The 24,735-nt window shown below is 43.0% G+C and overlaps 1 protein-coding gene across 4 annotated transcripts in view; it reads left to right on the top strand.

Moving 5' to 3' along the window:
- Window positions 1-547: 547 nt before the first annotated feature.
- Window positions 548-24,735, top strand: part of SLC30A10 (solute carrier family 30 member 10) — a 36,189-nt gene continuing 12,001 nt past the window's right edge. The window contains exons 1-2 of one of the 4 annotated variants that reach the window (XM_061160055.1): window positions 548-1,221; window positions 19,870-19,947. In XM_061160055.1, the coding sequence (XP_061016038.1) occupies window positions 771-1,221; window positions 19,870-19,947 (529 nt within the window). In that variant the 5' untranslated portion in view covers window positions 548-770. The other 3 variants (XM_061160053.1, XM_061160057.1, XM_061160056.1) reach the window with 3 other exon arrangements.

Genomic DNA, 24,735 nt, shown 5'->3' with positions numbered 1-24,735 from the left:
ACTGGTAAACCTTTAAGGCTTATAAGTGACAGAAGATAAGATTAAAAGTAAAAATGTCTTCTTACCTCAGTTAAATCAAGACATTATAATTTGACTTTCTTCCTAAAACTAACTGGGATTATGTCTTTAGCTCCTTTAAAGGTATTCTATCTTTCCTAAACATGAAGAATGTTTTTCTTGTCTTATTTATGGAAAGGGTTTGGAAGTGGGTGCTTTTTTATTCCAGATCAGTGGGCAAGGCAGAAGAAAAAAAATCACCTTAGCTGTTTTTTGGCTTTCACTTACTGTAACTCTAATCTCTGGATTAGTGACCCCTAGAATATTCCCTGTTCCATGCAGTAAACAGAATTCAAAGCCATTCACATACCTGGTTGACAAGATATGATTGTTTATGTAAAATGCCACAGCGGTTATTGCAAACACGGAGTGTGGAATCTAGGAAGGCCATAGCCATGCGTGAGTTTGTGCATGATTCAGACACAGAGACTCGGCTTTTGTGATGATACACACAGATGAGCAAAAGGAGCCCCTCCAATTCTTATCTGGAAGTCAGTGTCTTCTCCTTCCATAAGTCCCCGCTCACGTGACATCTCTTGCTTAATTGCCCTTTAAACTGTTTTATGGCTTTATAGCAGCCTGTAAAAAGTGATTTTCAAATATGACAGGCGCTGAAAGGCTGAAGGGGAGAGCTACCCAGGAGCTGTGATCTCTACATCAGCTCCCCTAAGAGCTCAGCCTTTCCAGGAAAAGGAGAGGGACAGCAGAGCGCCATGGGGCGATACTCAGGGAGAAGTTTCCGTTTAATCCTCATGTGCGTGGTGAGCATCCTCCTTTTCGTGATGGAGCTAGTGATCTCCCACATAGGCAACTCCCTCTCACTGACCTCCGATGCTTTTGCGGTGCTCTCACACTTCGTCTCCATGATCATCGGGCTTTTCGGCGTCAGGGCCAGCAGCATACAGCAGCACCGGAAGAGCACGTTCGGCTTTCTCCGGGCTGATGTCGTGGGCGCGTTTGGCAACTCCGTCTTCGCTGTGGCCCTGATGTTCAGCATCCTGGTGGAAGCTGTCAAAAGGTATATTGATCCGCAGAAGACAGAGACGCCGCTGCTGGTGCTCAGCGCTGGAGTCATCGGGCTGCTCTTCAATATTCTCAACTATGTCATCTTCTTGGACTGCTGTTACTGCGTGGCGCGGGGGCCCCAGGGAGACGCCGAAGCAGGTAAACGCCTCCTCAGATGTTGTAGTTTGGTCAGAGTCTTGCCAGGTGCTATCTTGGGGGCCCCTGGGGGTGCTGTGGAGTGAGGCCCATTCATTCCATCAGTCTTTCCTTCCCCGAACTTTACTAAAGGTCTTTCTCCAAAGCGTCACTTCCAGTCCAAAGTTCCTTATAAGCCAGGTGGCAGCTGACCACCTAGGGGTCTTTTTTAGTAACAGGGGATGAAAAATGTGCAGACAGGTAGGGTGATAAACCGTGGTCATAGAGGGAGTCCTTTGCCAGAAAGTGGATTTGCCATGCAAAGCTATCTCCTTTAATTAGGGACTCCCTTTTGTTTATCCAGATGTGACAGGGCTGTGTTTGGATTTTAAAATAATACTTTAATTTTCTCCCTCCTCAAATGTGCGAAAACTACTAGGCTTCATAACCAGCCCACTTGGATCAACGGCTCAAAAACCATTGGATGCATAGATAGCCTCTTAAGAATATATTCAAGGAATGTGATGTAAAATGCAGAAAGGAAAAATAAAGATGATCTAGTAAACTTAGCTCTATTTCTGAATTGAAGTATTTGTATTTATCATAGGCATCTGTCTTATTTGAGAAAAAGGAAAGCTATTTACATGTAAATCTTTAGGAGGAACTTAGGAATGGGTACCAAACTCTTTGGATTATCTGTCAAAAGATCAAATTAAATCTCAGAAGAGAACAATACATTGAAAAACGTGAAATCCAAAAGATAAGTTATTAGATGGAACCATGTTTCTTTAGTGCCACAAAAAGAATTTTTAAAATATATGTTAAAAGCTTTGTGCAGAAGAGCAATTTTCAGTGCTTTTTAAGAAGTCCTACAGAGTGAACAGACCAGGTCCAAATCATGGTTCTCCTACAGGGCAGCTATCAAATTACTTCCCCTGGCTGTGGGCCCACCTGTAATCTGGAGTCAATAAGGACTCAATGGGATTCTAAGTGTTTAGCACTTAATAGGTGCTTGGTAAAGACAATTGTTTTTTAAAGAAATCACAATGTAAGTCTGAATTATGTGATCATCCAGCAATTGAATTCTAATTGCTTATCTGGATTTTAAGAAATTTGAAGATTTTTCTTATTTGACACTGAAAAATTTTCTCTCACTAGTCAGAGGGTCATGTAACTCAATGGGGGACCTCAGAGTAAGAGTTTGCATTTTTTATTGTATTCCTCCTGTCTTTCCTGACATTGTAAATTTTCCCAGCTGGGAGCAGTCCTATATTCTATCTCTGGCTAAATTTTCCTATTAGTAGAAGATGCATCTTGAAAACATCTATAGTATGTGTTAAGTATAAAAGGGAACAGACAAGAAACTAGAGTCTGTATCTTTATTTGATTTAATGAATCAGTTAGGGCCTCATCTTTTGTAAAGTATAATAGTTAACTTGAGATCATATGCCTTGTTTATATCAGTCATCCTGTCCTGGAGGTTCAAGATCATAAAATTCACATATTTGATATAAGAAAGCAATATTTATTACTAAGTATAAGTTTAAGGCAAGGAAGCTGATCAAATCAGTGGTTAGTATTGGCGTTCCTAAACTTACCTTGTGTTTTTAATTCTAATTTTTTCTTTACTTTTTACATATGATATTTACCTGCATATAGTAAAAGCAATGTAGGCAAAGAGTTTGACTCTTTGATCAACATGAAAATTGGTAGATAACTATTGTTCTATTTTTATAAACTGAATTATTATCAGGTAGATCTTAGTTCAGCTCTTGTTTGGGAAGCAGTGATTTCTAATGTTTATGTTCATATTAAGATAAGAAGAGGCTTAAAGACAAGTATTTTACCCTGACCATATGGATTTCTACTGTCTTAATTCTAGAGTATCTATCTCCTTTTGAAATGTTTGATGCTGTATAGTAGTCTTCTTTAAATAATTATAATGGTAGGTACTATACATACCTATAGATGATGCTTTAAGATTCATATTCTATATTTAAATTATTGTTTTGGGTACTACACACACATGTAGCTAGTGCTTTAAGGTCCATGTTCTATGTTAGAATTATTATTTGGGTAGCTTTTGGTATTGCTGAATTCTTCTCTTAGAAATTTTAAAGTGTTTAAATCCTCCTAGTGATTTTAGGATAGCTACTTAGTGTCATAGCATTTATGTTTTGAGTTACATATTTATCACTTTCCCTAAAACATATATTTTAATATCCTTCAAATTAGCTAAATAAACTTCAAGAGTCAATATTTGGCTTAGATAAATCTCATAAACTGACATCAACCCAATTATCTCCTAGTCTAAGAAAAAATGTGATTAATCCATACATATAGATTTATACCAGGACCTCCTGGTATAAAATATGAAGAAAAAATGATTCTTGATTTCAAAAGATTCAACCCAAATTTAGGAATAAGGTTTTCTATATACAAAATTCTAACTTGACGGGTTTGGAAGTCCTGTAAACTAAAGAACTATGGTATCTCCTGGTTGAGTGATCATAATCAAATAATCCATCATTTTTTTTCGTGGAATGTGTTGACCAAAGAGAATTTTTTAATTAGCAAGCCTTCAGTCTCTTTCAGTTCTGTGGATCTTTTACTTGCTTTGTTTTGTCTATCTGGTGTAGGAATTGATACCAGTTATATTTTATGTCTAAGATCATAGAAAGGTAAAAAGAAGACCACTAATTTATTCTAAATGTGAACAAGACAGAATGTATGTACTGTTAAGACTTGAAAACCTCTCTGGTATTCATGGAGTAAGATACGTTGAAGAATTGGACAGACAGGGGGAGTCAGAAATTTAAAAAATCACCTGGGACTAAAGAATGTCTGGAAGACTAAGCTGAGACTGGGATTGTGGAAGCCTTATACCAGTATCTAGCCAGTGGGAGTCCATCCCCAACAGGAAAAAATGATGGTGGAGCAGATATTTTTAGCTAAAGAAAAAGGAAAATGAAAAAAGTAAAAATGGCAAGCACAAAAGAAAAAAACAAACAGGTTTAAGGTTCAAATTTGGAAGGCTATATATGTGAGATTATTAGGAGGAAGAGAGTTATAAATGTGTTTGAAGAAAGGGAAGAGGAGTGAAAACAAGTCAGTTCAGATCCTAAGAAATACAGGGCACCCACTACTTTCTTTCTCTAGACTTAGGGATGAAATTTGCTTTGTTTGCAGTTTTTCCTACTCCTTGTTTACTTTATTAGATTTTCCTTGACTTTCACCTTATCTTTTATGTTTGCATTTTCTTTTTGATTATGTTTCATGTTTGAGTTTTCTTTGAAATTTAACAGACAGAACTCTCTTTTCCTTGACTTGTGTTTGAACCATACTTTGCCTTACATTGGTGCCTCAGAGGGTAAAGAATCTGCCTGCAGTGCAGGAGACGGGGGTTAGATCCCTGGGTTGGGACGATCCCCTGGAGAAGGGAATGTCTACCCAGTCCAGTATTCTTGCCTAGAGAATTCCATGGACCGAGGAGCCTGGCGGGCTACAGTCCATGGGGTTGCAAAGAGCTGAACATGACTAAGCGACCAACACTTGCTTTACGCTGGCTTTTATTTTAAACCAAAAGTGATTTTGTGCAGCTCTGTCTAGGATAGGCTTGCTATTTACACAATTTATGAATGACACATTTAGGTCTGAAATATGTACTTATTATTAAACATTTTTTTAAAGCAAATGCCTTCCCTGTGAATTTATTTACTTAAATTTTGTTTTGATTTCCAAACTCTGTTCTTTCCCTCTCTCTCCCTCTCTTCGCCACTCTCTCCCATCACCTTTCTGGCATTATATTTCCCCAACCAACCTGCTAGGGGCAGTGACAGCCTGTAATCGGTGAAGTTCGTTGCCGGGGAGGCTTTTAACAGGCTGCTGATTGGCTGCTTTCCCAAGCTTCTCATTAAGTCCGAGTGCTACAGCCTAATGGGAACATTTCACCTGGACAGTCCCGTAGACACTGAAAGCAAATGGGGTTTGTTTTCCTTTAAGGGCACGTTTTATCCAGAAACAAGCAAAGTAGGCAGGGCTCTGAGGGTGTAGGAGGGGCAGGGAGGAATCGGCTGCCTCCCTCCCAGCAGCAGGCACCGCGGAATAAGTCAGAGATCAGAAACTGCACAAGGGAAGCTGGCTTTTCAAACTGGAAGGGGAAAGATTTTCCAGGTATTGGTTCCCTGGTTCTCTTTCTACTTTGGAGGCAAGATTGGAATGATCGGGCATTTACAATAATTATTAAATGATTTTAGGAAGCGTGATGCTTAATTCCCAGAAGCTGTTACTTTGCCATTTGTCTATATCTGACATAATTGTTTTCCAAGTGTTTTGAACAATTCACTTCCGCAGGAGCATTCAGTGTACACACACCTGTCACAGATCACAGCATCTCCCCTAGAGCAGATGCTTCACAGATTACCTTAGGTCTCTTTCTGTACATTCAGGCCAGCTTGCTTAGCCTCTCACCTCTCTTGCTGCCCAGGGGTGGGGTTCTGGGTCAGTTACAGGGAATGAGTAAGAAAGATTAAAGGGAGACTGAAAACTATTGCTGTTTCACGTTCGTGAAATCAAATTCAACTGAAGGAAAAAAAAAAGAAGAGACCCGTTCCTTGTTCTCAGCCATATTCATTCAATATGCATAGACCACTCTGACTGACTCCTGCATTAAATCTTAATGAAAACCAAATTCTTTCTTGATATCTGTGAGTCGTCAAGCGCCGTGAAAGTGAAGGAGGATAAGCCCAGCAGTGTATCACATACATTTGGAGAATTATATGTTTTGTGAAATAATTAGCAAGAAGGAATACTTGGTATTTGCCTTTTTCAGATAAGGAAACAAAAACATAGAGTCAAGGACCACAACCATGCAGTGGGTGAATGGTCGCAGACAAAGAATTACAAGGCTAAATCTAGGGCTTTAATTATAAACCTACTCTACTTGACCAAAGAAAGAAAAAAAATAATGAACAGTGAAAAATTATTTGGAAATAATCACAAAATGGCATGTCAAAAAGAACGAATCAGGGAATTCCCTGGTGGTCCAGTGGTTAGGACTCGGTGCCAAAACAAAAGTGTAAATCAATCCTCCAGAGGCAGAATCCTAATTCCAGTAGCTGAATGATCTCCAGAAAGTCACTTCAACTTAGTAAACCTCAGTTTCTTCATCTGTAAAGTGGGGAATTATCTATCTCGTCAGGACATTGTCAAGGAAGTATATTCTGTGTGTAAATTCCTCAACACGGCACTTGGTGGCGGTGGTTGACAGTGATTGTCCAAGGGCTGAAGAGACAAGAATAAAGGTCATATTTTAGTCCCTCGGTGGACAAGTCCTTGCCCGCTCCACATCCATAGACTGGCAGCCACACTCATCCTGGGTCAACACCCACAGTGGATTGCTGTTATTCATCCTTATGATCATTACAGATCCATCACCATTTCTGGCCATGTGCCATGTGCTCAGTTGTGTCTGACTCTTTGAAACCCCATGGATTGTAGCTCATTAGGCTCCTTTGTCCATGGGATTCTCCAGGCAAGAATACTGGAGTGGGTTGCCGTGTCTTTCTCTAGGGAATCTTCCCAACCCAGGGATCGAATCAGCGTCTCTTACATCTCCTGCATTGGCAGGCAGGTTCTTTATCACTAGCGCCACCTGGGAAGCCCATCTACATGTATATATGTATCTATAACTCAGGATGATTTGCCTTTTAAACATTTTCAGTTTACTTTTCCAACAAAGTGGAGTAAAAGTAAGCTTATTATTATTTTTTTCTTTTGGTCAGATGCTTACAGTATATAAAGAATATATCTATTACTTTTTGCCTTCTTCTTGCTCTTTTGTGGAGACAGTAGTCACTGTGATTTATATAAATCACATTCTGTATAGCTGCCTCTGATGCTTATGACAAATACTAGTCTTGTCATCATTTTTTATAAGAGGCAATGGTATCTGGAGACTCCTTTTTCTTAGAAGAATGTCTTCCACAGTCTGTGTCCTGATATTTATTGTCTACATCTGAGAAGTTGTCTCCAGAGAATTTTGAATGAAGTAATTTTTGATGAAGTATATCTGGGCTCTTGTTCATTGTCTGCTGTGACAACTCTAAAAATGTATCAGCCCAATAGACAATAGAAAAAAAAAATGATAGTCCTTGACTCAGGCCAATGAGAACTAGTGGTTGACTCCTTAGATAGAAGAGCAGCCAAGAAGTCAGGTTGAAGGAGGAACTATCTGGACAGACCATCTGTTTTCTGTCTAATTCTTACCCTGAAGAAACCATCTTGAGATTTTGCAGGAGAGAAAAGAGGGGAGCTGGCAACCAGCTCTACAGCTCCTGACCAGTTGATTGATGACATTGCTGGGACTTCATGGGGCCAATAAATAATGTCCACTCATGAGCCTAGAACTAACTGAGAGCTAAGGAAGCAAAGACAGTCAGATGGCAATAAAAATTGTGGCTCTGTTTTTGATAAAGGCTGAATTGGAAGGTGGACCTTTGATGTCCCAATAGCTTCCTAATACTTATCTCAGCAGTAAACATACCCATCATCTTCTTCAGGGCCCAGCTCAACAATGGGAGGCATAGAGGTGGGCCCAGGAGCAGAGAGGATGGACACTCTGAGGGGCAGATTGCTCAGAGGATAAAGCCTAGGAGGGGCTGAGCCAGGCTTCTATTCCTTCCCCTAAACCCACCAATGCTCCCCTGGTGGCTCAGCTGGTAAAGAATCCGCCTGCAGTGTGGGAGACCTGGGTTCGATTCCTGGGTTGGGAAGATCCCCTGGAGAAGGGAAAGTCTCCCCTCTCCAGTATTCTGATCTGGAGTATTCCATGGACTTTGTAGTTCGTGGGGTCACAAAGAGCTGGACATGACTGAGTGACTTTCACTAAACCCACCAATAAAAGGAGACCTTCTCACCCTAGGAGTAACTTCTCTCATGGAGAGGGAATGAAGGGGTGAGTCAGAGCCAATATGGCGGTCCCCTCAAGGAAACATAAGACCAGAGGAAGCATCTCCCCCCAGGACTCTCCAACTTTACATGCCCTTCAATGGGGGCTTCCCTTGACGGGCTAGATAGACCGTTAGCAGGAGAGTATTGATGTTGGTATTCACAAGGCCTGTACCTCCTAAAATAACCACTTTTTCCTTTGGGTATAATCCTTGGGTCCAGTATTTAGTAATTTTGAAACCCATCTCCTCAATGACTAAAATGGATTAGAACAGTAAGTATATTAGCTAAATGAATACTGAGGCCCCACAAATGTTAAGAATTGCTCATTAGAGACTGCAGAGTGATGTGAAATGATAGCATCAAGATAACTCTCTGGCTAGGAGGAGTAGGGGTGCCTTGTATTGAGTTTTTAATCTCAACTAATGTATTTTTCATTTACAGTGCCTTGATTTTTATTTTTACTTTTCGTACTTTCCTTTATTCCCATATATTAAATATGCTCAGTTTATTTTCTGCATCTTATACTCTTAACATCGGCAACTTTTGAATGCTCGATTCTGCTGTTTATTATTTTTGCTGCCTCTCTCAAAGCAGTTTGCTTCTTCATGTTTTGTGCATTTCATGATGTTTTATTGTGAACTCATGATCAATGGAATGTTCTTTGAGGGAATTTTTTGAGGAAGATTGTAAATACATTTTCCCACAGAAGATTTACTTTTCACTGGGTCCCTGAAGCCATTAGAAACTGGGGAGCAGTTAAAAAATTCTTTGCTTGAGGATGATAATTATAGTGAGAATTTAGACTGCACTCCCACATGAAGACCAGGGGATAGTTCCAACTTTCCACAGGGGAAATTTTTCTCTCTACCCAAAACCAACTATGAAACATGCAAATTTTCATGCTGTCTCCTTCGAGGCAGTGAGTTTTTGTGTGTTTATTTTATTGTTTGTTTTGATTCAACCTCTTACCAAAGGATTGAGCTTTGTGAGGGGATCTCTGATCTCACCGTGCCTGGATCTCAGTTTTGTCTGTTACATCATACCCCGTCACACAGCTGTTAAAAATCCAAGGCGAGATCCTTTGTCTTTGGTGGGCAGACATCCTTAAGTCAGGTTCCAGCTTCAACTTACCTTTCTGGATGTTGGCTTTTGCTTCATTGTCTGACCTCTAAGTGTTTTCCTAATGTCCTGCCACACTTTTTAAAGAGTTCAAAAAGCTTGACAGAAGCACATAGTATTAACCCAGAGCTAGAGCACTTAATATAGGTAAATTTCAGTTCCCAGAACTCAGCACTTAATATAAGCCAGGCCCTCATTACCATTTACAAGGATCACAGCAGGGACTCAACAGTGTCAGAGGAAAGGGCGACTGACATTCGCCCTTTGGAATCGACATTCCTTTCCATGGAGTCTTCTTGGTTTCTGCTCCTCTCCGAGGTGGGTCAGCATGTGCCAGCAGACCCCACAACAGGAGGTTAGTTATGCTAACAAGGTTTTTGTGTCTGGAAAACACATTGCCTCCTTTTCCAGGAAGCAATGTTTAAAATATTCCTGCCTACCTGTAGAGTAGGCTTTAAGACTTCTGAGGCTCCAGGTGGCGTGAGAGAGACAGAGAGAGAGAGGGAGGGAGGCAGAAAGAGGGGGAAGGAAGGAATGGAGAATGCAAGCCAGCAACCCCCTGGATTCCGTTTCCCTCTCCAGCTCCTATTTCTGCCCCGTCTGCACTCTCAGTCCTGTCTCAGGGGCTGCTGCCACCGCCGTCTCCAGAGCTGCTAGGCCCGTGACTTGCTTCCAAAGGAAGCTTCTCCCTCCATCCTGGGTTGGCTTCAGCCTGAGGGTCGCTCTCAGTAGATTTCTTAGCTGAAGCTGTCTGAATGTTGGAAGCTTGTTCTGTTGCCCCTGCTCCTGCTTTCTGACCCTCCAGCGTCTGTCTGTCTTCCCACAGCCCTTGACTGATCTGTCTTCTGTTCTGAAGTATGGGAGGGGCTTCCAGGGTTTTCCCTCCCCTCTTCCTGCTCTTCTTGCAGAAGGCTCAGTCGAATTGTTCATGGTTTCATGGTTTAATCAAGTTCTTAACGTTGCTCCTTTTCTTTCTCTGCTCCACATAAGGCTGGTGTTTTTGCTGGACTTTTCCCCCTTTTATTTGGTCCTTGTTTTCCGGGTCAGGCATTTATTTTTCCAACATAGTTTTTTTTTCCCCTTATCACAGTGAGAGAAATGAGGTCAGTGTTTAGGGGCCTGCCAAAAGCAGCTGTTTTCCAAACAAATCTCTTCAACTCTCACCTCTCTTTGAGTTGGATCATCTCACCTGAAAAGCATTTTCCAAATAAGCCCAAAGTCTAAGTTGGGCGTGGACTCACACCATTGTGTTCTTGCCTTGATCCCCTCCAGTGTGTCTCATCCTCCTTTTTCCTGTCCTAGGTGTCCTAGTTCTGTCTGTTCCCGACCAGTCCCGCAGCACGCAGGCAAACCCCCACATCCATGATAACCGTTTTGCTTTGAATCACGTCTAATAATAGACCCCATGGCATGTAGCCTGCCTGGCTTCTCTGGCCATGGAGTTCTCCAGGCAAGAATATTGGAGTCGGTAGCCATTCCCTTCTCTCAGGGATCTTCCCAACCCAGGGATTGAACCTGGGTCTCCTGCATTGTAGGCAGATTCTTAACCATCTGAGCCACCAGGGAAGCCCAATAATACCTTAAATATTTTATGCTAGTCTTCCTAGTTTCTCCTCTCAAATAGCTCCAAATTGTATAGAAATTTTGTATAGCTCTGCCAATCTTTACATGGTGGTTCCTTGTTCTACTTAACCATGTGACAAACCATCACAAACAGTGGCGTAAAACAACAATCACCTGATGATATGATACTCAGGATTCTCTGGGCAGGAACTGGGAAAGGACACAGTGGGAACAGCTTGTTTGAGGCCTCAGCTGGGAAGAGTCAAAGGCTGAGGGTAGCGAGGTGATGGCCGGAGACTGCATCACCGTATGTTTGGCTCTTGGGCTGAAAGGACTGCTTACTGGACCACCAACACAGGCCCTCACTGTGTGGCTTGGTTTCCTCACAGAGCATCACCTCAAGACATCGTCTGTGGTGGCTCAGGTTTCAACCATGAGTGTCCCATCAAACAAGGTAGATGTCTCAGTGCCTTTTCTGCCCCAAACTCAGATTGTATGGGATACAAGCAGGTGAGAAGATGGAAGGTGTGTCAAGCCCTCAGACCTGTTTCTGAATGGAAGGAGCATCAAGGTCTGCCCGTGAGAAAACATGGTGAATGGGAGATAACGTTGTGGCCATCTTTGGAAAAAACGCTCTGCATAGTCTGTCCTCCAACTACAGTTCAGATCCGTTCTATATGCAAAATCACTTACTGCTCCCCAGAGCCTTACCGTCTTATCCCATGGGGCATCCACTTCATGTTCAGGCTCTTACTCAAGGTGAAGGCAAGTGAGGCTCCTCAGGGCTTTTTAGGTATCCTCTCCATCTGAACATCTATGAACTAAAGAAATAAAGAAAGGGCTTGACCGCCACATCCCCAGCACATGACAATGGGACAGACATAGGATAATTGCTGGATTCCCCAGTTGTTTTTATTTCAGATGGTACAGCACCTTTAAGAGCATGACAAAAAAAAAAAAAACAAAACTAGACTTTTTTTATTTTTTTAAAAAAGTATTTTATTGAAGTACAGTTGATTTACAATCTTGTGTTAATTTCTACTGTACAGCAAAGTGATTATACATATACATACATTCTTTTTTCATATTCTTTCCCACAATGGCTTGTCACAGAATATCAGATATAGTTCCCTTTGCTACACAGTAGGACCTTGTCGTTTATCCATCTCATATGTAATAGTTTGCATCGGCTAACCCAGACTTCCAGTCTATCCCCCTCCTCGGCCTTGGCAACCATAAGTCTGTTCTAAGGATGACTTTGAATAGCTCCCTGCCTCTGGTTCCCTCTGGGGCTGGTGGCATTCCTCAATGCCAGTCTGCCATCCGGTGTCTTGCCTTCCTGTCTCTGAAAGATATCTTTGGCTCCTAGTTCCCAGTCTGACCTAATCTCATCCCCTCTAAGTATATTTAGATAGATGTGCATCTCCTTCTCTTCTTTGCATCTGTCTAGCCTGAAAAAAGCTCTCTTCCTCTGGTGCAGTTTCCCTGCAGTTTCTGAGGGCGAACTACTCTCTCTGTCTCACTTTCTTTGCACAATAAGGCTGAAGCATAAGTAAAAACAGTCTTAAAAACTCATGCTTGTGAAGGCCCATTAGAATATCCTTGCATCTATAACAACAGTCATTCTTCTGTAGGTGATAAGCAGCTTTGATTTGCCAAGGTTAAAATCCTTGCCTAGCTCACTCTTGAGCCAGTGTGTGTGTGTGTGTGTGTGTGTGTGTGTGTGTGTGTTAAGTTGCTGAGTCATGTCCAGCTTTTTGCGTGTCCAATTATGTAGTCGTTTCCAACTACAACCCATGGACTGTAGCCCATCAGACACCTCTGTCCATTCTCCAGGCAAGAATACTGGAGTGGGTTGCCATTTCCTTCTTCACAACAGGCTAATAGCACAGCTCTAAATTCATATCAGAGCTGCCTCCTTCTCGTGGGCTGTAACGCAGATGTTGACAGTTTCTCCCTATCAACAGCCCAAAGTGGTGTGGACCACTACCTAATTTTTACCTTTTTTTTGTCTCATGCCTTTATCATTTAAAAAAAGTCACCTCAATTAGAGCATCTTTTAAGTTTTAATGTATTTGAAAAATCTTCATGGAAGAGAAATACATACTTTTCAGTACAAAAAATACCTTTGAGTTACAAAGTGTTACAAATACACATATTATATAAATTCATCAATGAAGAACTGATTTGTACATAAGATTCCTCAGCTACTTGGAGAAGCAATTTCCTTTTGAAAAGTCATCATGTTTGTAATATGCTCAGCATGTTTGGAGCCAGGCTGATGATGAGAAAGAGCCATCCTTGATGATGTATTTGCAGTCTGAAGACAGGTGCTGTGCAGAAAAAGAGCCACCTCTTCTTTTGAGTAAGAATTTGGTACCTTGGACAAGATGTCAGCTCTTTTCTCTGAAGGAAGCATCTTCTCTTGTGAAGGAGAACTGAAAAATGAAAACAATAACAGCTGCTTTTTCAATTTCTAAAAAAAATAGTCTTTTTAGTTTCTGAGCTAAACACCAATGTAAAAGAATTTAGGGTGTCATAATCAGACTTTATGAATTGTGGCACATCAAGTTCTGTACCAGTAGATGATGAACTTTAAAAAAAGTTCTTTCATTTGTTTAGAACAAAAGAAGTGTTAAGAATGATCAAATTAGTATAATGTGGGGGCAAAGAAAGTACACTAAAGAGTGTGATGCCTAGACAGTATTTCTATTCTATCATTTACAGATTGTGTGATCTTCAGCAATTTATTGGGCTGGCTAATAAATTATTGTGTTTTACCATAAGATGTTACAAAAATCTTAAAATCTTTAGGGCTTTAGGTTCCTGACTTAAAAAGTAAATGCAGACATGTATTTTCACAAGATATTCCTTGTTTTATTATGCTTTGGTTAATTGTGCTTGGAAGACAGATATTGCGTATTTTACAAATCAAAGGTTTGTGGCAACCCTGCATTGAAGGAAGTCTATTGGTGCCATTTTTCCAAGGGCATTTGCTCACTTTTTGTCTTTGTGTCACATTATGGAAATTCTCAAGGTGTTTCAAATTTTTTCATAACTATTGTATTTGTTTTGGTGATCTGTCATAAATGATCTTTATGTTACTACCATGGCTCAGTAAAGGCTCAGGTGATGATTATAATTTTTTAAGCAATAAAACATTTTTAATCAAGGTATATACATTTTTTTTAGACATAATGCTATTGCAAACTTTACAGACCACAGTACAATTTAAACATAACTTTTTTTTTTTTTTTTTTTTTAAACATAACTTTTAAATGCACTGGGAAACCCAAACCTCCTGTGATCCACTTTATGTGATATTCACTTTATTGAGGTGGTCTGGAACCAAATCTGCAGTATCTCTGAAGTCTGCCTGTACTTATTTTATGGGGCTCTTATGAAGATGAAGTGAGATAAAGACTATAAAGTTCTCAGCACAGGGTTGGGCAGAGAATCAGAACTCAATGAACAAAACTACGGAAACCTCATAATTTATAATAACTGTAAGATGCAGTTTAAATTTTTGGTGATTAAGTTAGATTATATCCAACCTATATACATACAGATGTGTTTGTATATATACACAGACACCAACTATATATATGTATGCGTGCATGCATGCTAAGTCACTTTAGTCATGTCTGACTCTTTGTGACCCACGGACTGTAGCCTGCCAAGCTCCTCTGTCCATGGAATTCTCCAGGCAAGATTACTGGAGTGAATTGGTGCCCTCCTCCAGGGGATCTTCCTGACCCAGGGATTGAACCTACGTCTCTGGCATCTCCTGCATTGGCAGGCAGGTTCTTTACCACTAGCTTCACCTGGGAAGCCTCTTATATGTGTACACATGCACACAACTATGAAATGGTTGAATAGCATCACTGACTCAATGGAAGTGAGTTTGAGCAAACTCCAGGAGTTAGTGAAGGACAGGGAAGCTTGGAATGCTGCAGTCCATGGGGTCGCAAGGAGTTGTACATGACTTAGCGACTAAACAACAACACAATATATATATGTACACACAACTATATGTGTATATATACAAATGCATGCATATACAAATGTAGTTATGGTTATTTAGTCAAAACATTTTCCTAAGTGCTTTTGGTTGATACCCTTAGCCTTTAGCTTTCTTCAAGTCAGGAACTAGGCCCTGGCAGGGCACTACAGCTCCCGCCTATGCTTACTCAGTCGCTGGCTTTCAGCTTCCATCAACTGCCCTCTGGGGCAATGACATAATTCTTCTTATCTGCCTTTGGTTAGGGGAATGACTGGGCAATAGGCACGAATGATATAGTCCTGTTGCTCTAAGGTTTTTCTTGCAGTTGTGAATGACAGAGGAGTGCAGTCACTGGGGTCTGTGTTAGCACTGTCAAGTTATGTCCAAAAGGCTGCTTTCTTTGGTGGTGACTGCTTGGCTTGCTCTCATAGATTACATGTCTCAGGGGGTTCATAGTCTGCACTACTTGGGCATCACTCTTCTCACATTAGAGTATGCCTCAGTTAGTAATTCTGTTACATGTGCTGTATTACTAATACCTATGCAAATATACTCTCAATTCTCATATGAGAATATGCTCAAAATTCTCCAAGCCAGGCTTCAACAGTACGTGAACCGTGAACTCCTTCAAGCTAGATTTAGGAAAGGCAGAGGAACCAGAGATCAAATTGCCAACGTCCACTGGATCATTTAAAAAGCAAGAGAGTTCCAGAAAAACATCTATTTCTGCTTTATTGACTATGCCAAAGCCTTTGAATATGTGGATCACAACAAACTGGAAAGTTTTTAAAGAGATGGGAATACCAGATGACCTTACCTCCCTCCTAAGAAATCTGTACGCAGGTCAAGAAGCAGCAGTTAGAACCAGACATGGAATAACAGACTGGTTCCAAATCGGGAAAGGAGAACGTTAAGGCTGTATGTTGTCCCCCTGTTTAACTTACATGCAGAGTACATCATGTGAAATACTGGGCTGGATGAAGCACAAGCTAGAATCAAGATGGCCCGGAGAAATATCAATAACCTCATATATGCAGATGACACCACCCTTATGGCAGAAAGTGAAGAAGAACTAAAGAACCTCTTGCTGAAAGTGAAAGAGGAGAGTGAAGAAGCTGGCTTAAAACCCAACATTCAAAAAACTAAGATCATGGCATCCAGTCCCATCACTTCATGGCAAATAGATGGGGAAACAGTGGAAACAGTGACAGACTATATTTTTGGGCTCTAAAATCACTGCAGATGGTGACTGCAAGCCATGAAATTAAAAGACTTGGAAGAAAAGTTTGCTTGCTTGGAAGAAAAGCTATGACACACCTAGACAGCATATTAAAAAGCAGAGATATTACTTTGTTGACAAAGGTCCGTATAGTCAAAGCTATGATTTTTCTAGGAATCATGATGGATGTGAGAGTTGGACTATAAAGAAAGCTGAGTGCCGAAGAATTGATGCTTTTGAACTATGGTGTTGGACAAGACTCTCGAGAGTCCTTTGGACTGCAAGGAGATCCAAGCAGTCAATCCTAAAGGAAATCAGTCCTGAGTATTCATTGGAAGGACTGATGCTGAAGCTGAAACTCCAATACTTTGGCCACCTGATGTGAGGAACTGACTCATTGGAAACGACCCTGATGCTGGGAAAGATTGAGGGCAGGAGGAGAAGGGGACGACATAGGTAGGGTAAGATGGTTGGATGGCATCACCAACTCGATGGGCATGCGTTTGAGCATGCTCAGGGAGCTGGTGATGGACAGGGAAGCCTGGTGTGCTGCAGTCCATGGGGTCACAAAGAGTTGGAGAGGACTGAGCAACCAAACTGAACTGAACTAGTGTGGCCCTCTGGATCACTTCACTCTTCTATCCTTTGCCCAGTCTCTTCTTCCTCACTCCACACCTTCTTTTTCTTCCTTTTTTTTTTTTTTAAATTAGTAACTAACATTTATTGACTGCTTGCTATTATAATCTGTTACATTATCACTATTATAGTCACTTTATACCTACTAACCCATTCAATCTTCTTAACCCTATGAGAATAGACTATTATTATTCCCTCTTTACAGTAGTTAAAACTAGCCTGGACAGTTAAAGAACTTGTGTGAGGCCACTCAGCTTCAAAACTTTCATTGGCCTGTATCTCCTTACTGCTTTTAAGTTTTTGATCATTTTAATATTAATTTTTAGAGAAGACTTTGAAAGATCAATTTCCTCAGTTCTCAATGTAATGATATTTTCCTGGAGGTGGGAAAGGAATGCATAATAGTCTCCCTGAATTTAGAATTTCGCGGCTCACCTGATATTAGGTGGAACGCTCAGATTCAGGAGGTTTTTGGCATGATTTTTAAGGACCCTCAGGGACCATTAAAAGACAAGATCATGATTTATAAGGCTAAAGCAATGGATGGAACTAGGATTAGAATGTTCCATGAGTGGGTTCTGTGGCTTTTTTGGAGTGAGACATTTTTATTCATTTCCAAGCCAAAACCAGATGTGTGTGTGTGCATGTGTTTATCAATGGTTAAAGTTCAGGAGTTGGGGAATGGGGGAGGGAGAAGAGTGATCATCAGACTTCACCCTCAGATCTTTTTCAGAACGGGACAAGGGTATAACACTTAAACAAAAGAAATCTGCAAGGGCTCCCCTACGCCATTCCCTGAACTGACCAGGAGCAAACGCCCTTTTTCCAGGACACCCATCCTTGTTTTCTCCCGGAGTCCCGGAGACAGCTCTCTTTTGGGTTCTGTTCACTTGGACCACAGCCTGTTGTCAACAGAAAGGCTCTATTTGGAATAAGTCTTCATGTAGGTCAGTCACTGAACTCTTGAGTATCAGGTCATGTTGGGAGGGACCCACCGGGGTGAGGAGATACTCTCTCCAACGGAGAGCAAGACAAGAACACAGAGGGGGCTGACCTTGGCTTCTTTGGTGGCCCAGGGACCTGCACCTACGACAAAGAAACTGCCTTTCTGAGAGCTGGGTGGCAGGGCGGGACGCACACAAGTCTGATCTGCGCGCTCCCCCAGAGCTGCTCGTCTTGTGAGCCAAGACCCTCAAGGGTGACAGGGACGATGCTGGGCCATGAAGGGGTGACAGAAGGGACAACGTGCCCTTTAAGAGGGCTGTGAACAAGAAGAGAGGAAATAAAATAGCTCTACCACGGTGGTAGTGGAGTGGGAGCTCCGAGTCAGCTCAGACTTCAGCAATGCAAGGCAGGAAACACGAGCAGGGCGGTGGGGGACAGGTCGGTGCTCCCGGGTCAGCGGGGAATGAATTGATGTCTGGGCACGTACGCGAAGGGGTTCACGTCCACCACTGCCGACACACCCCGCAGCAGTCAAGGTCCTTATCCCTGAGTCAACAGTCACGGCCCGGGTGACCCGAGGGGCTGCAGAAGCGGGTCGTCGGGTGAACCCCACCGCTGCTTAGGGGGTGTCTGTGACGAGTGCCGCGCAGGCACGCCCCCTCTTTCGGGCAGCCCCCTCTCTGCCCACTTCCGTTCTTAGGCGCACAGACACTGGCCGGTGGCCACGTGCCAAGTGAGGCCGAGCCGCGAGGGAGGGGCAGGTCCCGCCCGGCCCCTCCTTTAGACTCTGGACGCGCAAGGACTGGGGCCGCCGGCCTCCGCCTCCGCCTTATAAGAAGCCCCGGGCGCCGGCGGGCAGGGCGGCCCGGGAGGCGGGGACCGGGGCACGGCGGAGTCCGGGACGCCGCGCCCCACCTGCGGCGGCGGCGGCGCGGGGCGTCCGCCGGCCGGGATGGGCCGCTACTCCGGCAAGACGTGCCGCCTGCTCTTCATGCTCGTGCTCACCGTCGCCTTCTTCGTGGCGGAGCTGGTGTCGGGCTACCTGGGCAATTCCATCGCGCTTCTGTCCGACTCCTTCAACATGCTCTCGGACCTGATCTCGCTGTGCGTGGGGCTGAGCGCCGGCTACATCGCCCGGCGCCCTCGCGGGGGGCTGGGCGCCACCTACGGCTACGCCCGCGCCGAGGTGGTGGGCGCGCTCAGCAACGCCGTCTTCCTCACTGCGCTCTGCTTCACCATCTTCGTGGAGGCCGTGCTGCGCCTGGCCCGGCCCGAGCGCATCGATGACCCCGAGCTGGTGCTCATCGTGGGCGCCCTGGGGCTGGCGGTCAACGTGGTGGGGCTGCTCATCTTCCAGGACTGCGCCGCCTGGTTCGCCTGCTGCGGCCGCCGCCGCCGCCGCCGCCAGCAGCAGCAGCAGCAGCACCCGCAGCCCGCGGCCGGGGGCGGCACCCGCGGCGCTTTCGGGGATCCTCAAGGGGCCGAGTGTGGCTGGCACGCCGGGGCCCTGCCCGCCCCCGGCCGCGACTCGGCCGTGACCCTCCGCGCGGCCTCGGTGGACAGGAAGGATGAGAAGGGGGCTACCGTGTTCTCAAACGTAGCAGGTGCCTTTCGGTTGCATCCTCTGGCCCGCGTTGCCCTTCCCTCCTCCCGCGCGGTCCCTTCCTCCTCGCCTTTTTAATACCTGCTTGCTTAGAAGTAATCGATTTCCACTGCAGGCCGGCTTTAGTTCTCTGCCGCTAGCTGAACATATTCCTACAATTTCTTTTTTTCCTCCTGGATCCTTGGGCCCCTCTTCCCCGCTCCCCCTTGTATAGGAGTCTCCTTGTATAGGAGTATTGATTTCCTTGGAGATCAGTTATTATTATTGGGCAACAGATAACACCCCTCCCCCTCCATTATACGCTATCTGCACCTTGTTCGTCCTCCCGCTTTACGCATCCTTCAGTCCCCTTGCGAGTTAAAGGTTTGGGGGGGGATGAGGATGGGTTCCCATGCCTCTTTTGTTTTTTTTTTTTTTTTTTACTTTAACTCGCATGCGAGTGTGAATGAAGTCCAGCGGCCAGTTCCAAGGCTCATTTGAAGGCCAAAATTGCTTCCCTGGGCTGCGTGTTTGGAGAGGCGGGAATCTGGGAAGGTAGTAGGATTTGAAAATAACAAAACTGTATTTTGAGTCCATTGGTTCTTTTTGCTTGTAGAACTTATACACAACACGAGGTTTCTTCTTTGAATGCAGGTGATTCCCTGAACACCCAGAATGAGCCAGAAGAGATGATGAAAAAGGAGAAAAAGTCGGAAGCCCTGAATATCAGAGGTAAGGTTGACTTGGGGTTGAGTTGAAATCTTTTTCACTGTTACATACGAACTGTGCTGAACTCTTCATTTCTGTTTGCCTTTTCATAGGTGTGTTAGAAAGTTGGCGGGTTACACGTAGAGACTATGACCTTGGTCTCTTGCCTAATGGTGGCATCGATTCTCTGGAGACAGAGTTGCTAATGATTTATCCTTGCTCTACTTAGGCTCATGCTCATGCTGCCTGCTCCAGGGTCTCCCAGATCTCTGGCTTGCTACTGCTCCATTTTGCCTGCCCATGGATATTATGAACATAAAGCACAGCCTGTTTGAATTGAGTATCATTTTGATAAAGGTTGGAAGAGAGTAGGTGGGATCTATCCAAGGTCATGTCCCAAGTGAACTTGCTCAGTGACCCTCATTGCTTCACTTATTTTGGCCAGAAATATGCTCCTGTGATGGGTCTGTCTGTTGGTTCACTTGAATCTCCACCTCCATGTCCAAAGTGGGGGTTCTGGGGAGATAGAAGGAAGGCACATCACTAGCATCTCTCTACCATGAACTCAAGGCCATAGACCCAGGGCGAAGGTCAGCACTGAGACTTCAAAAGTGCCTTTCTCACCGAACACTAACATGGTATACTACATCTCCCCTCTCCAACTTCTTGAGCACATATTTTTCTTCAGAGAGATTCAAGAAGGGTCAATCCCCAAACTGATGGAGAATTTCAACAAAGAGTGAAAGCCAAAGTGTTAGTCGATCAATTGTGTTCGACTCTTGGCAACTCCATGGATTATAGCCCGCCAGGCTCCTCTCTCCATGGAATTCTCCAGGCAAGAACACTGGAGTGGGTTGCCATTCACTTCTCCAGGAGATCTTCCCACCCCAGGGATCAAACCCAAGTCTCCTGCATTGCAGGCTGTTTCTTTATAGTCTGAGTTACCAGGGAAGCCAGAACAAAGATTATGCAACCCTTTATCTTTAGTTGGTTTGAGGAAGCTGGAAGTGGGGCTTAGAAGTAAATATTACAAAGAAAAACAAGTAATACAGAAGACACCTTCAGTTCTGAGAATCTCACATCTGTTTTATAAAGTGATATCCAGAATGAATCTGGAGGGAAAAGCAGAAAAGAACAACAGCAACACATGAGCTCTTAAACATTTCTAAATGAATTAGTTTTTAAAAAAAATTAACTGCAATAGGGGAATTTCTAAGAAGTGTGGTGGTGACTCTTTTTGGAAAGAGAATCTATGATGAAAACTCATAATCCTTTAATTTATCCTATTTTTTAGGTTTGGTTTATATATATATATATATATGTATATATATATATATAAAATTTAGTGAATTTTTAAAATGGAGTTCACCATCATAGCACTTTACCTTTTCAAAGCACATTCTGTTTTTATTCTTTTTAAATTATGTAGTTGGCATATAACATTAGTTTCAGGTATATAATATAATGATTCGATCTTTGTATAATATTGTGAAGTGATCACCACAGTATAAATATTAACAGATTAATAGCAGTGCATGGTTAATGTCCATCGTTATACATAGTAAGTTTTTATTTTCACCTGATGAGAAATTTTAAGATATACTCTCTTAGCAACTTTCAAATATGGGATACAGTATTATGAATTATAATCACCATGACGTACATTGCATCTCTAGGACTTATTTATCTTTTTTTTTTTTTAATCATAATGGGTTTTTTTTTTCCATTTATTTTTATTAGTTGGAGGCTAATTACTTTACAATATTGTAGTGGGTTTTGTCATACATTGCAATGAATCAGCCATGGATTTACATGTATTCCCCATCCCGATCCCCCCTCCCACCTCCCTCTTTACCCAATCCCTCTGAGTCTTCCCAGTGCACCAGGCCCGAGCACTTGTCTCATGCATCCAACCTGGGCTGGTGATCTGTTTCACTATAGATAATATACATGTTTCGATGCTGTTCTCTCGAAACATCCCACCCTCGCCTTCTCCCACAGAAGGACTTATTTATCTTATAATAAGCTTGTACCTTTTGACTTCATCTACCCATTTTGCGCCCCCCGCCACCACCTCTGTCAACCACCAATCTGTTCTCTGTATCTGTGAGCTTGTTTTTTAGCTTTTTTAAGATGCCACATATGTGAGCTTGTTGGTTATTCATCCTCATCTTATGTTACTGAGAAAGAGAACAGGTAGGTGGAAAGTAGCAAAGAATGAAGAGTAGGTCCTAGTAGATACTGTGACCTTGTTTGGGAAACATATGTAAGGGAAACTTGGATGATCCTGCTAATTTTCACTCCACAGCTGTTGGAACTCCTGGGTAGAAAAACATCAGTGGTGAAGTGCCTTGCCGTACCTAGCTGAGCCCCATGGTCCACAAGGGCTGACAAAATGCACCCGTAGCTCCCGTAGAGATAAAGAATTCAGAGGAGGAAAGATTGGGATTGGGCTCAAGCTGCCTGGGTTTGGGTCTGGGCTCTGCCGCTTAAGAACCAGATGACTTCAGGCAACTTTTGAACCTCTCTCAGCCTCCCAATCCCTCATCTTTAAAATGAGGATAACAGTAGTACCCATTTCATGGGGTTGTTGTGTAAGGGCTCAGACCTCTGGGAGGTCTGAGATATCTGGGAGCTAACATTTTTATGGAGGGCACACTTGCTCTCAGGCACCGTTCGTGAATGGGTCACTTAGCATCAGAACAACCTGAAGAGAGGGATTCTATTGTGCTTCAGGCCGTGAGTGGAATTGCTGGGCTCCAACCTAAGCTGCTTCAGGTCCAGGTGAGCTCAGCGCCTGGCTGTGGTTAACAGGAGCCTCTCTGCATTTCAGGCCAAGGAGCAGGCTGGCCTCACCTTGAATCCTGTGTTCTTATTCAGGGAAAGACCGCAGCGTGTTACAGCCGGAAAGGGCTTGGGGAAAATAGATGCTGGGGCCTTCACTTTACAGATGAGCAAAAGGGACCAGAGATTCTGGTGACTTCCTAAGTCACCCCAGCTAACAGTGGAGGCAGGGCTGGGATCTTGGGCTTCCGCTTCACGCTTCCGGCTCTTTCTGTCACCTCGCACTGCCTCTGGCCTCCACCAGGGTGGCTGGCTTCTCCAGTGTCCACAGTCCACTGAATGGTTAGATTTCTGACATTTTAGTCACTGCTTTAGAAAGCAAGACTGTCCTTCCCAGACACTCAGGGGAACAAACAGCTGATGGGAAGTCTTGTGAACAAAAGCCACTTCTTTTTTTTTTAACTTAAAAATTTTACTGAAGTATAATATACATACTCAGCAGTACACATATCATAAATATGCAATCAGTGGATTTTAGTGAACTGAACACTTCCATGTACAACATCCAGATCAAGAAACAGAAGATACCATCACCCCAGGGGGTCCCCCTCATGCTCCTGTCTAGTCACTGGCTACCCTCCCAGGTCACCACTATTCTGACTTGTAACAGTGTGGATTCATTGTACCTGTGTTTGTACTTTATATGATTGGAATCTTATAGCCGGTACAGTTTTTTTCCCAGCTTCTTCTACTCAACATTACATTACATATGATTCATCCATATTGTTGAATGTTGTCCTAGATCATTCATTTTCATTATAATATTCTGTTGTGTGAGTATTCTACCATGTAGTTATCCATTCTTGGTAAATGGACATTTAGGTAACTTTCTGGTTTTGATTTCTAAGAATAGTATGGCAAAAGCCGTTTCTTGAGTTTCTTATTTCAATGGAATAAAAAATGCCTTCTAAAAAGCATACCCCATCTTCTGCTGCAAAGCACAGCAAAAGCACATTTCTTTAAAATTCTCATCAGAGAAACAAGTGCCCTTTGTTGTGGTTGATTTTATTTATTAGGCTCAAACATGATCCCTTAAGAAAAACTGCAACAGGGTATCGGAAAGACAATCAACCCTTTTTATTTCAGTATAAATATAAATGGATGAATAACAATCTTGACATCATTTCTTCGAAAAGAAATCTCCTGGGATGAAGTATTTCTTTTATTTTATTTTTAATTGTAGTATAATTGCTTTACAATGTTGTGTTGGCTTCTGCTATACAACCTGAAACAGCTGTTATGTGTACATATATCCCCTCCCTCTTGAGGAGGTGCTTCTTTTTAATTCTTGTGGTTTTTTTTTCTTTTTTTTACCCATTAAGAAAGATCTCCCATCTTTCCTCAGCCGCTTGCTAATGCCCAGTGCTAAGGTACTGTGTTTCCAGTCGTTCAATAAATTCCGTACCACTGATACGTGCTGGGACTCACATCAACTTATATCAAGTTTCCAGGCTATATGCCAGTGATTTGGTTTTGTTTTTATCTAAAGACAGCAATCGAGGGCTAAGGGTCCTGTTTTGCAAAGCTACCTGTGAGCACCGTGACTAGTCAGGTGATTGGGTTGTCTACTAGGTGGCAATCTTTGCCTCTCAGACAGTACTTACTGCCTGATCTATCTTTCTGAATCACAGACGAGGTCTCAGCAGAATCTGCTCTGAAACCTTTATTGCATCCAGAATGAGGCCCTAACACTGCAGACATTCAAGGACTTGCTGTTCTGGTGCCAATGCGCCTTTCTAGACGTTTCTGTCCATCTGTTCACTCATTTACTGCCTCACCCTTACCCTTTAACAGTCTCCCCTACTTCCCCACTGTTACCGACTGGGGTTCTTGGCCTCCTTAATCAATAAAAATTGATTAGAGGCCAGACAAGAAATTCAAGGGTGCTCAGCAAACTGCAGGCACTCCGATAATCTATTGTTGTTTAGTTGCTCATTCATGTCCAACTCTTGCAGCCCCACAGCTATA

The sequence above is a fragment of the Dama dama genome, chromosome 14, assembly GCF_033118175.1.
Source record: "Dama dama isolate Ldn47 chromosome 14, ASM3311817v1, whole genome shotgun sequence".
NCBI classification, from domain to species: Eukaryota; Metazoa; Chordata; class Mammalia; order Artiodactyla; family Cervidae; genus Dama; species Dama dama.
The sequence above is the reverse complement of the archived record's forward strand: the minus strand, read 5'-3'. Positions and strand labels throughout refer to the sequence as shown.